At 39.2% G+C, this 15,296-nt stretch overlaps 1 protein-coding gene across 1 annotated transcript in view; it reads right to left on the bottom strand.

Moving 5' to 3' along the window:
* LOC133642595 (microtubule-associated serine/threonine-protein kinase 1-like) overlaps nucleotides 1–13,070 on the bottom strand; it is a 125,688-nt gene extending 112,618 nt beyond the window's left edge. Inside the window, exon 1 of the mRNA XM_062036883.1 lies at nucleotides 12,262–13,070. Coding sequence (XP_061892867.1) covers nucleotides 12,262–12,300 — 39 coding nt within the window. The 5' untranslated portion in view covers nucleotides 12,301–13,070. The remainder of the gene's footprint in view (nucleotides 1–12,261) is intronic.
* Between the last annotated feature and the right edge of the window lie 2,226 nt (nucleotides 13,071–15,296).

Below are 15,296 nucleotides of genomic sequence, written 5' to 3'. Positions count from 1 at the left end.
TTTCCTACTCTTATACACCAGAGTAATTTTGTTGTATGTTTTGACTAAAATGACAACAAAGCTGTTGTACACGTGCTAATGTTTTCTTCCGGTGGCTGACAATCTAAAAAATAAGGAACTGAGTGCATTTTCTTAGTTGTCGTGGTAGAATTAAGGTAATACAGCCATGCTTTTATTTTGGAGCTTACTTTGCACTCAACAGGAAGTCCCTGGTTATTCAAACAGAGTTATGGGTTACTTGTTAGATATTTAATGTGCTATAGACACTTTGCAACAGATAAATAGTCCACGTATAATACGCAAAGACTAAATCCAAGTGTTCACCAGAGCAGACGAGACTTTCCTGTGCAAATTAGACCTGTGAACATCTGCTCCCTTCAAGGGACTCTTTGCTCTTCAGGCACGTCTAGGCAATAACATGTCGGCACATTGGACAAAGTGCGGCTGCCTATTGGCCGTGGCTTTTCCATTTCAAGAAAATGAGGGGGAAATTTAGGTCAGCCCGCACTTATTGAATGCTGCGGTTGCCTTCTTGGCATGAGGAATAAACGCCAACCGCCAGACGAGGCTCAGCTGTTATTGCTCCACTGCGGACTCACGGAGAGAAGCAATGATTTGACTTCATTTGTCATGGAGACCACAACAAATAAATATCAACGGGATACATACATACGTACATTCATCCTCCGCTGTTGCCGTTTCTAATATAAAGTAGTGTAAAGTTCTTACTTATATCTGTCAGTAAACTCGCCATGAAAGCGCTAAAACATACCGGTGTAGTGAGTTTACATTAATCACCCAAGGAACTTTAGTTATTAGAGTTCCGGTCGGACGGTTTTTCACGGGACACATTTTCTGTGTTGTTGTTTCCGGATGAGGAGATGCTGCTCCGTTATTGATTGAAGTAAAGTCTGAATGTCATTAAAACAGTTAGCTCCATCTTTTGACACTTCTTCCACTCCCGTCCTTGCACGCTACACCGCTACAATGACCGCTAGATGACGGAGAAAAGACGCTGCCGAAGGTGAGCCACGTAAATAAGACCGCCCACAAAACGGCGCATCCGGAAGCGACTGTCAGAAAGCGGCTTGAAGATAATCTGTAACACATAATCTATGCAACATTTTGACCAAAGAACCACAATCACATGTTATGTAGACCACAAGAAAGCGTTTTACATTAAAAAAAAGGGGGGCCGGTACTTTTTATAGGCAGTATAGTAATGAATATGATTTATTAGTATCACTAATACCGGTATACCGTACAACCCTACGTTGTAGTCAATAAGTTCCTTCTTTTTCTCTATCCTCTTGTTGTGGGGCAGACTGGCTCGTACATGCACATGCATTCTCCGCTGTTGCCATTTCTAATACAAAGTAGCGTATAGTTCTAACTTATAACTCTCAGTAGCCTCGTTATGGAAGTGCTAAAAACTACAACATGACGACAGGGAGAAGAAGCAGTCGAAGTGGAGGCACGTAAATAAGACAAAATAGTGCATGCTGAAGAGACTGTCAGAAAGCGATTTGAAGACGGTCTGTAAAACATAATCTATGCAATATTTTGACCAAAGAACCCCCATGATATGTTATGTAGACCACAATAAGTTTTTTAACTGTAGAAAAACATCATAATATGACCCCAGTGAGAACACCATATTGTTTCATTACTACTTTCACTAGTTTGAGGACGCTCCCAATGACCAAGTACAGTTTCAGCAAAAGCTGTTTCATAACTGAGTCAAATATGTGGAGCAGTCCCAACAGGGCCACAGTCTACTCTCCAATCCAATCTTCACAACAACACGGCCTTAATTAGCCCAGTAGAAATTAAATTAGGATAATTCTCCATCTCTTCCACATTGTATTCCCTCGTACTTTAAAGCCAGCTTGGACCGCCCTTCTCGTCCTCACTTCTAGATTGGAAAGTGTCCTCTTTAATAAGTCAAGTGGTCAGAAAGGAGACAAGTCATTTCCTACGTCCAATCGAGGCTTTGTCTTTGGTCATTAAGTCGGAAGACTCTGAAGCGTCTCTCTGCCTGCACGAGAAGTGTCAACACAATTCTTTAAGACCACACTAGACCCAGGTGTGGTCCAATAAAACGGGGGTCAGCAACCCGCGGCTCGAGAGCCGCATGTGTCTCTTTGGCGCCGCTCTAGTGGCTCCCTGCACCTCTTTCAGAGATGTGTAAAAATGGAAAAAGATGAAGAAAAAAAATTAATTTTTTGTTTTAATATATTTTCTGTAGGAGGACAAACATGACACAAAAATTCCTAATTGTTAGAAATCCCACTGTTTATGTTATACACGCTTCATTGATGAGAGTATTTGGCAAGCACCCTTTTGTCCTACTAATTTCAGCGATCCTTGAACTCACCGTAGTTTGTTTACATGTACAACTTTCTCCGATGCTGCCACAGAAAGACGTGTTTTATGCCACTCCTTTGTCTCATTTTGTCCACCAAACGTTTTATGCTGCGTATGAATGCACAAAGGTGAGCTCTGTTGATGTTATTGACTTGTGTGGAGTGATAATCAGGCATATTTGGTCAATCTATGACTGCAAGCTAATCGATGCTTACATGCTATTTAGGCTAGCTGTATGTACATATTGCATCATTATGCCTCGTTTGTAGGTATATTTGAGCTCATTTAATTTCCTTTACTTATGTCCTCTGTGTATTTAATTTATATTTGCATGACTCATGACACATTATCTGCCTTCAATATTGGCTGCATTTCACATAGTTGTTTGTCTGCCATGTTGTTCCAGATCATAGCAAACGTTACCCAGCTTGGGAAGATTGCAATAAATCCATTAGAAGAAGACAATCTGTCATTTCCTTTAACTTGGACACACACATCTATACCTTTGGCCATTCTGAGCCAGTCATTTCCAGAAGTTATCTCACCCTCTGAGAAGCCTCCATTTTACAAATGATTTCCAATGTTGCAAAAATGTGTAGAATAAAAATTAAAATACAACATTTCTGTCAACGAAGATTTGCGTCAGCCTCTGATAGTAGGCTAATATAACTAATATAGACACTTACATCATGTGTTGTCTTCATTATAACACTTATATAAGGCTTCAAATTTTTTGCGGCTCCAGACAGTTTTTATTTTTGGTCCAGTATGGCTCTTTCAACATTTTGGGTTGCCGACGCCTGCAATAAAACAATCCATACACCTCAGGTTGTATTCGGGGGGAAAATCTGCATTCTCCTGCTGGCCCCACTATGGACTGGACTCTCACTGTTATGTGGATCCACTACGGACTGTACTTAGAGGGGGGGGTTACCCACATATGCGGTCCTCTCCAAGGTTTCTCATAGTCATTCACATCGACGTCCCTTGTGTGGGCTCTGTGCCGAGGATGTCATTGTGGCTTGTGCAGCCCTTTGAGACTTTTGTGATTTAGGGCTATATAAATAAACATTGATTGATTGATTGATTGATATTGGATAAACAATTGGAGGAAGATCGGAGAAAATAAAACTACACTGATGGTGTACCTCAGTGTTCCATTCTTAAGCCCTTTCAGTTTCCAATGTGTGTGACTGATTTTGCTGGATCGTCTGACCTAGTCTTCCTGGACCGTTTTATTTGCGGACGATACAAAATGTCTCACTCTTGATTTTGCACGCCGAATCCGAAATGTTGATACGACTTTAAATACACCCTTAAGTTGGTTTCAGATCAACAAACTTTCCTTGAACGCAAGTAAGGTAAACTCAGGACTATAAGCCGCTACTTTTTACCTACGCTTCGCACCCTGCGCCTTATAAGATGGAGCTGCTAATTTTTGGATTTTTCTTCGCTGACAGCAATACTAAAAATAATTTTATCAAAAAAAAAAAACACTGACAAGGTGTGTTATTGTCTGTGCTATGGCGCCATCTTTTGGACTTATCGGTAGTGTTTTTTTTTTTTTCTTCAATCTTCTAGCTGTCCATAGCGTTTCTAATTATAGAGATTCTTCATTCATCACTCCAAGCCACGTTTGTAAGTTTTACAATATAACTAAAACAATTCTTACTTACTAAACCGTCCCATGTGCGATGTCTGTAGGAATATTTTCATGCATATTTTTACATGCTATGGTAATGTAATGAAGCTAGCGTTGTTAGCATTAGCTAATATGCTAACACGTTCAGGAGTGTCTGTATTAGTATTATTAACTTTCAATGGCATTCTTTTGGTATTGTTTCAGCTTCACAAATTCCTCAGTAAATTCACCAAAACGTCACCGTGGATTTATTGAGTCTGTTTAGCTGATTGGAGAGCTAGCTTCCGCAGCTAGTGGGTCCATGACGATGACTTCTGTTTTGTTTGATCAGCCGTTTTACTGCCGTGTTACAGACACTGTTTGGAAACAATTAAGGTATGTAAATAAACATTTACAGAATCTTTCTGTGTAAATAACTCATTACACAACGTATATATCTGCGACTTATAGTCCGATGTCGCCAATATATAGAAAAATATTTTTGTCTTCTATAATTTTGTGGGTGCGGCTTATATCCCGGTGCACTCTATAGTTTGGAAAATACGGTAAATCTAATTAAATATGGGGTGAGTAAAAAAAAACAAATAAAAAAACAAAACAAAACAAAACAGACGATGTTCAACGTGAACATCTTAGTTGTTCAGACAGTAAATTGTTTATAGGAGTTTAGGTTGGGCTATGACTTTTTCTTAACAGGGAAATATGTTAATGTCTCAACTCTCATGTTAGCATTTAAACTAGCTTGCGAGCTAACGCTAGTCAGTCCATAAGTCATACTTGCCAACCTTGAGACCTCTGATACCAGGAGGTGGGGGTGGATGGGGGGCGTGGTCGGGGATGGGGCGGGAGGCGTGGTTGGGGGCGGAAGGTGTGGTTGGGGGCGTGGTTAAGAGGAGAGTATATTTACAGCTAGAATTCACCAACTGAAGTATTTCATATATATATATATATATATATATATATATATATATAATGTATAAAATACTTGAATTTCAGTGAATTCTAGCTATATATATATATATATTTATTTTATTATATATATAATACATTTTGCGAGGTGGCCCATAATACTGGGCTGTGAACGGTGCTGCGCTCTCCATTCATGAATGAGTATATCATTTCAGCCACCGTGTTCAATGGAGAAGTCTGTTCTACAAAATGTACAGGCAACATACCCCTTCCCCTTCGAACTCTCCTGGATGAACTGAAATTCTTGTTTCCATTCGTTTTGGAACTTGCAAGCGTATTTCTTCATCTTGCTCGTCGACGGCGTCGCCATGTCTGTAACTTCCTCGTCCTTCTGCTTTGTCTCCTTGTTGTGTGCGCAGTTGTGCACTCTACTCTCTAAAAGCCGTAGATGTTATGACGTCATTGGGCAGGCAAGCTGTTTATATTGTGGGAAAGCGGACGTGAGAACAGGCTGTCCCCACTCAGGTCCCCATTGAGCTGGAGGGGGCGTGGCCTCCAGCTCCGGCTGAATACCGGGAGTTTGTCGGGAGAAAATTTCTGCCGGGAGGTTATCGGGAGAGGCGCTGAATACCGGGAGTCTCCCGGTAAAACCGGGAGGGTTGGCAAGTAGGCCATGAGTTTGCCAAGGTGTAGTTATCAATCACGGTTTTACGATCATTTTACATGAATACGATATTACTAACCGTCAGGTTATAATTTTTACCTTTCCAACCCGAGTGTGCTCTATTGCTTTGTCCGTGCGGAAACTATGTCTACGTATTTAAAGTTCCGGGCACACCATGCGGTCCAGATTTGATTAATTTTGATTAGTTACACTCAAACAATTAATCGAAGCAACAGAAAATAAACATTTTCTGACCGAATTAATCGATTAAGCGCTGTTTCTTCGTACTCCTTTTCGGACAACTGGGAATATTTGATGCACCACGTTTGAAACAAACTAATACCAACAGCTATTTAATCGATTAATCGTTGCAGTTTTATTTAAAATCAGTCTTTTAATCATTGTACAAATAAATGAATAAAATTACAATACGGTATTGACATTTTTGCCTTTTCAGTAGGTCACCTGTAGATGTTTCTGTCAGTTAGGCAACTTTGGCAATAAATAACCTAGCTTATGATTAAACCCTGCCACTGATACCATTGTGTATACTTTTCAACACCTGAGTCACCAGCAGTTTCATTTAAAGAGTCACTCATCCCAAAGCAAAAATTGCTTTTCCACACAGTTCAGCCATGTCAAGTTGACAGAAATGTCTCCTTGCTCACCACAAATACATTTCATTATCCCATACGGAACACTTCCTGGCTGCATCCGGATCTTTAAGCAAGGTACAGCCTTCACGCCACCGCAGCAAACTCTCCTGTCATAACCAAATGATATTAGCTGAGGTGTTAGCCTGTTAAAGCATGTCCTCCACATCAGAAAAATGGTGCAGTGAAGAAGGGAGCGAGTGCAACAACATGGATCAATCAGGGATTTGTCTTTGTTGCCCAAGAAACAGACCAGAGCAGCCATTTGTCAGGCATGTCATGGAAGCCAAATTCTGTAAATCCGAGATGGATATACAGACGGACAGATAGCAGGGATGCAAACATTTTTTGCGACAAACTACAGCCCGAGGGCTAGGCGTGGTCCACCGACGTCATGTGTTTAATAAGGAATCTTACCCACAAGGAGATTGCACTAAATTTAATAGTCTGACTAATTTGATGCAGCTATTATGTAGATATCTAGTGGACAACGAGAGTAATTCATGTCAACGAACTTTAAATATGTCCGGAATGGTATATGCAGCATTTACTTATAAGACCCCAGGCAAACAACCTTCCCTAGTCATGGTGCAAAAAAAAATAAAAAAATCCTGCCAAAACAAAAAATGTCAACAGACATTTACAGTACAGTATCCCTGGTCTTTATGAAGCTTTGTATTAGTTATGCTACCTATACATGAACAACATCATGTCTGACTAAATGACTAATTTGCAATTATGGATTAAAAACTGAGTTGATATCAAAATCCATATACATAAGTGCACCGCAACAGCACGTACCTGATTAGTCATCGCGGCAAAATGTGTAAAATACTTACATTCATACCACATTTTAGGGTGCAACAAAGGACTAGATTCGGCAAAGACTGAACGGACTAGCAAACTACACTACGCAACTTAATGTCACACCTGCAAATGTGATGATCAAACAAAATATGACAACTGGACAGCAGTTATAATCAGCTCATTTTTAAATGTTGCAATAAAAAATTGATTTTAACATCAAATGCAATTTATATTTATTAACATACACAAAAGTACCGAAAATTGCTACCATTGAGTACCGGTATTGATTCCCAGATACCGGGAATTGGTACCGTATCGGTTCAAATGTGAACAGTTCACATCTCGACCTTTAACTTGGACAAAATAAACAGACCAAAATCAAATGTTTACTATAGAGGACGCTGGCTCTACGGAATTTACGAAATAAGCAGTAAGACAGCATCCTAAGTCTGTTAGTCATTTTGAGGCAACACATCATGGGTGTGTCCAATGACCCTGACTGCAGGGAAGTGGGGTGTGTCACCATATGGTGCACAAAGAAATGTGTGTGTGCTATTATGTCTCTGTCTAGTGGACAATGTGAGTAATTCAGGTCAAAACATTTACTTATATGACCCCATGCAAACAACCTTCCCTAGTCATGGTGCAAAAAAAACAAAAAACAATAATAATCTAACCAACACAGAAAATGTCAACAGACATTTACAGTACAGTATTCCCTGGTCTTAATGAAACTTTGTCATACTTATGCTACCTACAAATGAACAACATCATGTCTGACTAAATGACTAATTTGCAATTCAGGACTAAAACCTGAGCTGATATCAAAATCCATATACAAAAGTGCACCGCAACAGCCCGTACCTGATTAGTCATCACGGCAAAATGTGTAAAATACTTACATTCATACCACTTTTTAGGGCGCAACAAAGGACTAGATTCGGCAAAGACTGAACAGACTAGCCAACTACACTACGCATCTTCATGTCACATCTGGAAATGTGATGATCAAACAAAATATGACAACTGGACAGCAGTTATAATCAGCTAATTTTTAAATGTTGTAATAAAAAAAATATTTTAACATAAAAAACAATTGATATTTATTAACATACACAAAAGTACCAAAAATTGCTACCATTGAGTACCGGTATTGATTCTCAGATACTGGGAATTGGTACTGTATCGGTTCAAATGTGAACAGTTCACATCCCGACCTTTAACTTCTGACAAAATAAATAGATCAAAATCAAATTCAGTAGAAAATCACTGCCTTAAAGCGAGACACACCCCACATTCTATTGCGGAAACCTATAGTGTGATCCCTGAAACACACCCAATAGTCCCGTGACAACGATATTGTATGAAAATGCAAAATCAGCCCATTTAAAAGTTGTATCGCATTTCCGTCGCGCCACTGTCGTCGCGGTAAGACAGCATCCTAAGTCCACGTTAGTCATTTTGAGGCAACGCATCATGGGTGTGTCCCACGACCCCGACTGCAGGGAAGTGGGGTGTGTCACCATATGGTGCACAAAGAAATGTGTGTGTGGGAGAGAGAGAGAGAGAGCGTGACGGTTGGGATGATGACACCCGAGGGAATGACGAGGCGGCCAATCAGACGTCAACACACAGATGAGGTAAACGTCAAGCATACACACTCTTTTCCTGCAGACGCACACATGAGGAGGACAATGGTGGAGTCATCCAGCCACTGATTGATGATAAATTCCCCCGCAGCTCTTGTTGTACATCATGAAGCTGAGTCGTGGGGATAATGAGGCACGAAACCATCAGCACGCTCCTCTTTTAATCCTCCCTTGATACCTTCCTCCTCGCCATTCCTCACGCCTCGGCCATACCGATCCTATGTGCAGCCGCCCTAACACAAACCAGATGAATAGGTGGAAATAAACGCACGGACACAATCCGGCACACATGCGCACAGAGGCTGCGCTACGCCCGGCAGGCTGCTGATCTCTGCTCGGTTCACTTGACTGAATTGCAGCTTCATATTGGATGAACACATCCTTCATGAGGCCAAACACACATGGAATCACCTTCATGATCATACTGGTTCAAGTGAACGTTAGTGTGCCACATAACGAACACCCCCACTGGGACTATTAATAAACAAAAAGGGTTTGGCAAGTTTATGTTTTATTATCCTGCATATTATAGCTGGAAGCATGAAATATTTGTCTCACATTATATTAAAATGAAATAAATAAAGGTAGATATGTGTGGAATTAAAAAAAATGGGAGATTATAATCTTTTGTTTAAAAAAAAATGTAATTCACTTATTTTTGGGGGCGACTATTTATTTAAACTTTAAAAATGTCCACTCTTATTATATGTTTGACTAAAAAAATTATTTTTACTGGCTAATTCCCAATGGGTTTTTTTACGTATTATTTTTTTAAAAGACACCAGTAATGTTCTTCTAAATCTGAGCGGTTGTCTTTAATTATTATTGCAGTTTATTGACTATATGTTATTATGACACTATTTATTTATTTTATTTTTATTTATTTATACACAGATAGACAGACAACATTCACACGCACTTTTTTAATAAATAATTGTTATATATGCATATATGTATGTGTGTATATACACATCTGTATGTGTGTATAAATAAACATATAAATATATGTACATATACATACACATATATAAACACATACTGTATATTATATGTATTCCATCCATCCATTTTCTACCACTTGTCCCTTTTGGGATCGCGGGGGGTGCAGGAGCCTATCTCAGCTGCATTCGGGCGGTAGGCGGGGTACACCCTGGTCCTGCGATGAGGTGGCGACTTGTCCAGGGTGTACCCTGCCTTCCGCCCAATTGTAGCTGAGATAGGCTCCAGCGCCCCCCGCAACCCCGAAGGGAATAAGCGGTAGAAAATGAATGGATGGATATATATATATATATATATACACACACATACATACACATACACATTTATACACATATATTATATGTACTATTATTATTATAACTATCCATCCATTTTCTACCGCTTGTCCCTTACGGCTTCGCGGGGGTGCTGGAGCCTATCCCAGCTGCACATGGGCGGTAGGCGGGGTACACCCTGGACAAGACGACACCTCATCGCAGGGCCAACACAGATAGACAGACAACATTCACACTCACTATTTATTAAATAATAGTTATATATGTATATATGTGTATGTATGTATGTACTGTATATATTTATGTGTGTATATATATATATATATGTATATATATATAAAATGGATGGATGGATAGTTATAATAATAATAGTACATAGTACATATACATACATATATATATACATACACACATATATATATATATATATATATATATATATATATATATATATATATATATATATATATATATATATATATATATATATATATATATATATATATATATATATATACACATATACATACACATTTATGCACATATATTGTATGTACTATTATTATTATAACTATCCATCCATCCATCCATCCTTTTTCTACCGCTTGTCCCTTACGGAGTCGCAGGGGGTGCTGGAGCCTATCCCAGCTGCACATGGGCGGTAGGCAGGGTACACCCTGGACAAAACGCCACCTCATCGCAGGGCCAACACAAATAGACAGACAACATTCACACTCACTATTTATTAAATAATAGTTATATATGTATGTACTGTATGTGTGTATATATATATGTATATATATAAACATATATATATATACACATATGTGTATAAATATTATATGTACTATTATTATTATTATAACTATCCATCCATCCATCCATTTTCTACCGCTTGTCCCTTACGGGGTCGCGGGGGGGTGCTGGACATGGGCGGTAGGCGGGGTACACCCTGGATAAGTCGCCACCTCATCGCAGGGCCAACACAGATAGACAACATTCACACTCACTATTTATTAAATAATAGTTATATATGTATACAGTATATGTGTATGTATGTATGTACTGTATATATGTATGTGTGTATATATATATATATATGTATATATATATATATATATATATATATATATATATATATATATATATATATATATATATATATATATATATATATATATATATATATATATATGTGTAAATATATAAAATGGATGGATGGATAGTTATAATAATAATAGTACATAGTTCATATACATACATATTTATATGTATATGTATTAATATATATATATACATATACATACACATTTATGCACATACTGTATATTATATGTACTATTATTATTATAACTATCCATCCATACTTTTTCTACCGCTTGTCCCTTACGGAGTCGCGGGGGGTGCTGGAGCCTATCCCAGCTGCACATGGGCGGTAGGCGGGGTAAACCCTGGACAAGACGCCACCTCATCGCAGGGCCAACACAAATAGACAGACAACATTCACACTCACTATTTATTAAATAATAGTTATATATGTATATATGTGTATGTATGTATGTACTGTATATATTTATGTGTGTATATATATATATATGTGTGTGTATATATAAACATATATATATACACATATATGTGTATAAATATTATATGTACTATTATTATTATTATAACTATCCATCCATCCATCCATTTTCTACCGCTTGTCCCTTACGGGGTCGCGGGGGGGTGCTGGACATGGGCGGTAGGCGGGGTACACCCTGGATAAGTCGCCACCTCATCGCAGGGCCAACACAGATAGACGACAGACAACATTCACACTCACTATTTATTAAATAATAGTTATATATGTATATATGTGTATGTATGTATGTGTATGAATACACACACACACACACACACACACACACACACACACACACATATATATATATATATATATATATATATATATATATATATATATATATATATATATATATATATACACACACATATATATATTATATGTACTATTATTATTAAAATAAACTATTTGTAATTAAATTAAGTATGACAAAATAATGATGACTATAAATACATACAAATATGTGTAGCCAATCTATGTAAAATTATTTTGTAAAACAAAAAATGACAATTATTACCATTTGAAATGTGAACGAACTATGAAAACGACAAATTGATGCCGATTCAATGCGTACAAAATGCTTCGATACAACAACAACGGTATCGCCGTATTTCGAACAAAAACCGAAAGTGAAAGCACACGCCGAGGAAATGTCCAACGCGAGCTCACCTGCAGCCTCCGGCGTCGTATTATCCCCGAGTCATCCATGTTGTCATCGGTGATGCTTCCAGCTGGGCTTGGACCGAGCAGGTCTGCGGTCCTGGCCTGAAGGGTCCGGTGTCACGTCGAAGAGACACGCGTGTCCACAAAACCCATTGTGTGCGTTTTTGCTGTGTGTGTGTGTGTGTGTGTGTGTGTGTGTGTGTGTGTGTGTGTGTGTGTGTGTGTGTGTGTGTGTGTGTGTGTGTGTGTGTGTGTGTGTGTGTGTGTGTGTGTGTGTGTGTGTGTGTGGTCTACATGAACGTGTCGAGATCGCCACACAAGAGGACCTCTTCTGTGCTCCTTGACATCCCGCCAGAGGTTCCTCCGCCAAGAAGCACAACCGCGCGTGCGCGCGTTTGCGTGAGTGTGCGTGTGTGCGTGCGTGCGTGCGTGCGTGCGTGTGTGTGTGTGTGTGTGTGCCCCAACTTGTCACAACAAGCACCAGAAGAAGAAAGGCGAGAACAATTCCTCTCAAAGCCGAGCTCGGCCTATGTGACGCCGGGTAAGGAAGCCGCTGAGAGCCGCTCGTCGCCGCGGAGCTCCTCGGTGGAGATAAACAACTCTTGACGGTAAAATAAACAAAACAACAAAAAAAAGACACGAAGTTGTAAGTCAGTCGTCAGTCATCTTCACGTCCAACCAAAGTGTGAAAGCTCGCACAGGAACGGCGAACGCGATGTTAGCGTGACTACTTCCGCCCTTTCTTCCTTCCTTCCTTCCTTCCGTCCGGGGATTTCCTCTAGCTCCTCCTCTTCCGCCTCCCCTTCTTCCTTATCTTCGTCCTCCTCATCACGTCGACGCGTCACCGCGCATGTCACGTGTCCAGTACGGCGCTTTGTTGTTCGTGGGAAGTGAAGCAGACACATTCAGCACCACAGACAGCGACACGGGACGTGCTGTCCACGCGTGGACTTCCTCGCTACATCTGGTTTTAATGCATCGGAACGTAGTCGAGGAAGATCGGGCCTGCAAGGACGAGACCAAGATGTTGTTTGTTCGCAAAAAAAAGTATAAATATTCGAAAATAAGTTCAGATAAAACTGAACAAATCTAGTTAAATGATAGTAATTATTATACAATTTAGATTAGTCAAACATATTATTATATATGTATTTATTAATGTGTATACATTATTGACATAAAAAAAATTCCATTATCTACTTTGAGTATGTGTTTGACTTTGTATCCAAAACAAAGAAATATGTATGGCTACATAATAAATGATTATGATTTTTATTATTATAAACATTTTATTACACCATTGTTTTAGTTTACAAAGTGGGACGGATGAGTGGAGGGATAATGGATAGATGATGGATGGTAGATGATGGATGGATGGATGAATGGATGATGGACGAATTAATGCATTCATTTTGGGATTGGAACAGTGATACTGATAATAGATGAATGATGAATGGGTGGATGCTGAATGAATAGAAGATCGATGTGGGATGGATGGATGGTGGGCGAATGGTGGATGGAGGATTTATGCATGAGAGCAGTAGACTGATGGATGGATGATGGATGATAACAGATTGGTGGATGATGGTTGATTGATGATGGATGGTAATGGGTGAATGAATGATGGTTAATTAATGATGGATGGTAATGGATGAATTAATGGTGGTTGATTGATGATGGATGGTAATGGATGGATGAAATATGGATGATGGGTGATGAATGATGGATGATGGAGGGAAGGATAGATGGATGGATGGATGATGGATGAATGAATGCATTCATTTTGGGATTGAAACAGTGATACTGATAATGGATGAATGATGAATGGGTGGATGCTGAATGAATAGAAGATTGATGTGGGATGGATGGATGGTGGGCGAATGATGGATGGAGGATTGATGCATGAGAGCAGTAGACAGATGATAAAAGATGGGTGGATGATGGTTGATTGATGATGGATGGGGTAGGCTGAATGAACGATGGTTGATTGATGATGATGATGGACGAATCAATAGATAATGAATGGATGGATGATGGATGGATGAAAACAGTAGTACTGATGATGGATGACTAATAGATGGATAAATAATGAATGGATTATAGATGGATTATAAATCAATAGACAATGTATGGGTGGATGATGAATCAATAGATAATGAATGGATGGAAACAGTGGTACTGATGATGGATGGATAATAAATGATTGATGGAGAGACAATGAATGAATGGATAATAGATGATTGACGATGAATGGATGGATGATGGATGAAAACAGTAGTACTGATGATGTATGGATGATAGATGATTGATGGATAGATGGATGGATAGATAATGAATAGATGGATGAAGGATGGAAACAGTATTACTGATGATCGATGGATGATAGATAATTAATGGATGGATAATGAATAGATGGATAATAGATGCTGGATGGATGGAAACAGTAGTACTGATGATGGATGGATGGATGACAAATAATTGATGGATGGATGGATAGGTAATGCATGGATGGATGGAAAGAGTAGTACTGATGACATATGGATGGATAATGAATGGATGGATGTGCACAGTACTTGTAAGTGTAATGCTGTCCAAACACTTCTGTCCAGTGCTATAAGAACGTAGTCTTCCATCATGTGGTTTTAAGATCCAGTGCTATAAGAACACATAGTTTTCCATCATGAGGTTTTAGGATCCAGTGCTATAAGAACATAGTCTTTCATCATGTGGTTTTAGGATCCAGTGCTATAAGAACACATAGTTGTGACGACCGGGTGCGGGTGTGCGTTCTCTCAGGGATGCAGACCGGGCTTCGGACACAGCTTGCAGGTAAAGAATGATTTATTTAAACATAAATCAGACAGGAACAAAGAAACACGTGCTCATAGCACTTAAGGTACAAAACTAAAGGACTAGCGTGGGAGCTAGCAAGCCAAAATAGCCTAGTGAAAACTAGCAGCTAAAGCGCAGGAAACAAAAGTCGTCAACTGTTGTATGAAAACAAATTACGATGCAACACAGACTGAATGAAAAGGCAGGCT

The sequence above is a fragment of the Entelurus aequoreus genome, linkage group LG25 (assembly GCF_033978785.1).
Source record: "Entelurus aequoreus isolate RoL-2023_Sb linkage group LG25, RoL_Eaeq_v1.1, whole genome shotgun sequence".
Taxonomy (NCBI): domain Eukaryota; kingdom Metazoa; phylum Chordata; class Actinopteri; order Syngnathiformes; family Syngnathidae; genus Entelurus; species Entelurus aequoreus.
Note: the sequence above shows the minus strand (reverse complement) of the source record. Positions and strands in the feature narration are given on the sequence as shown.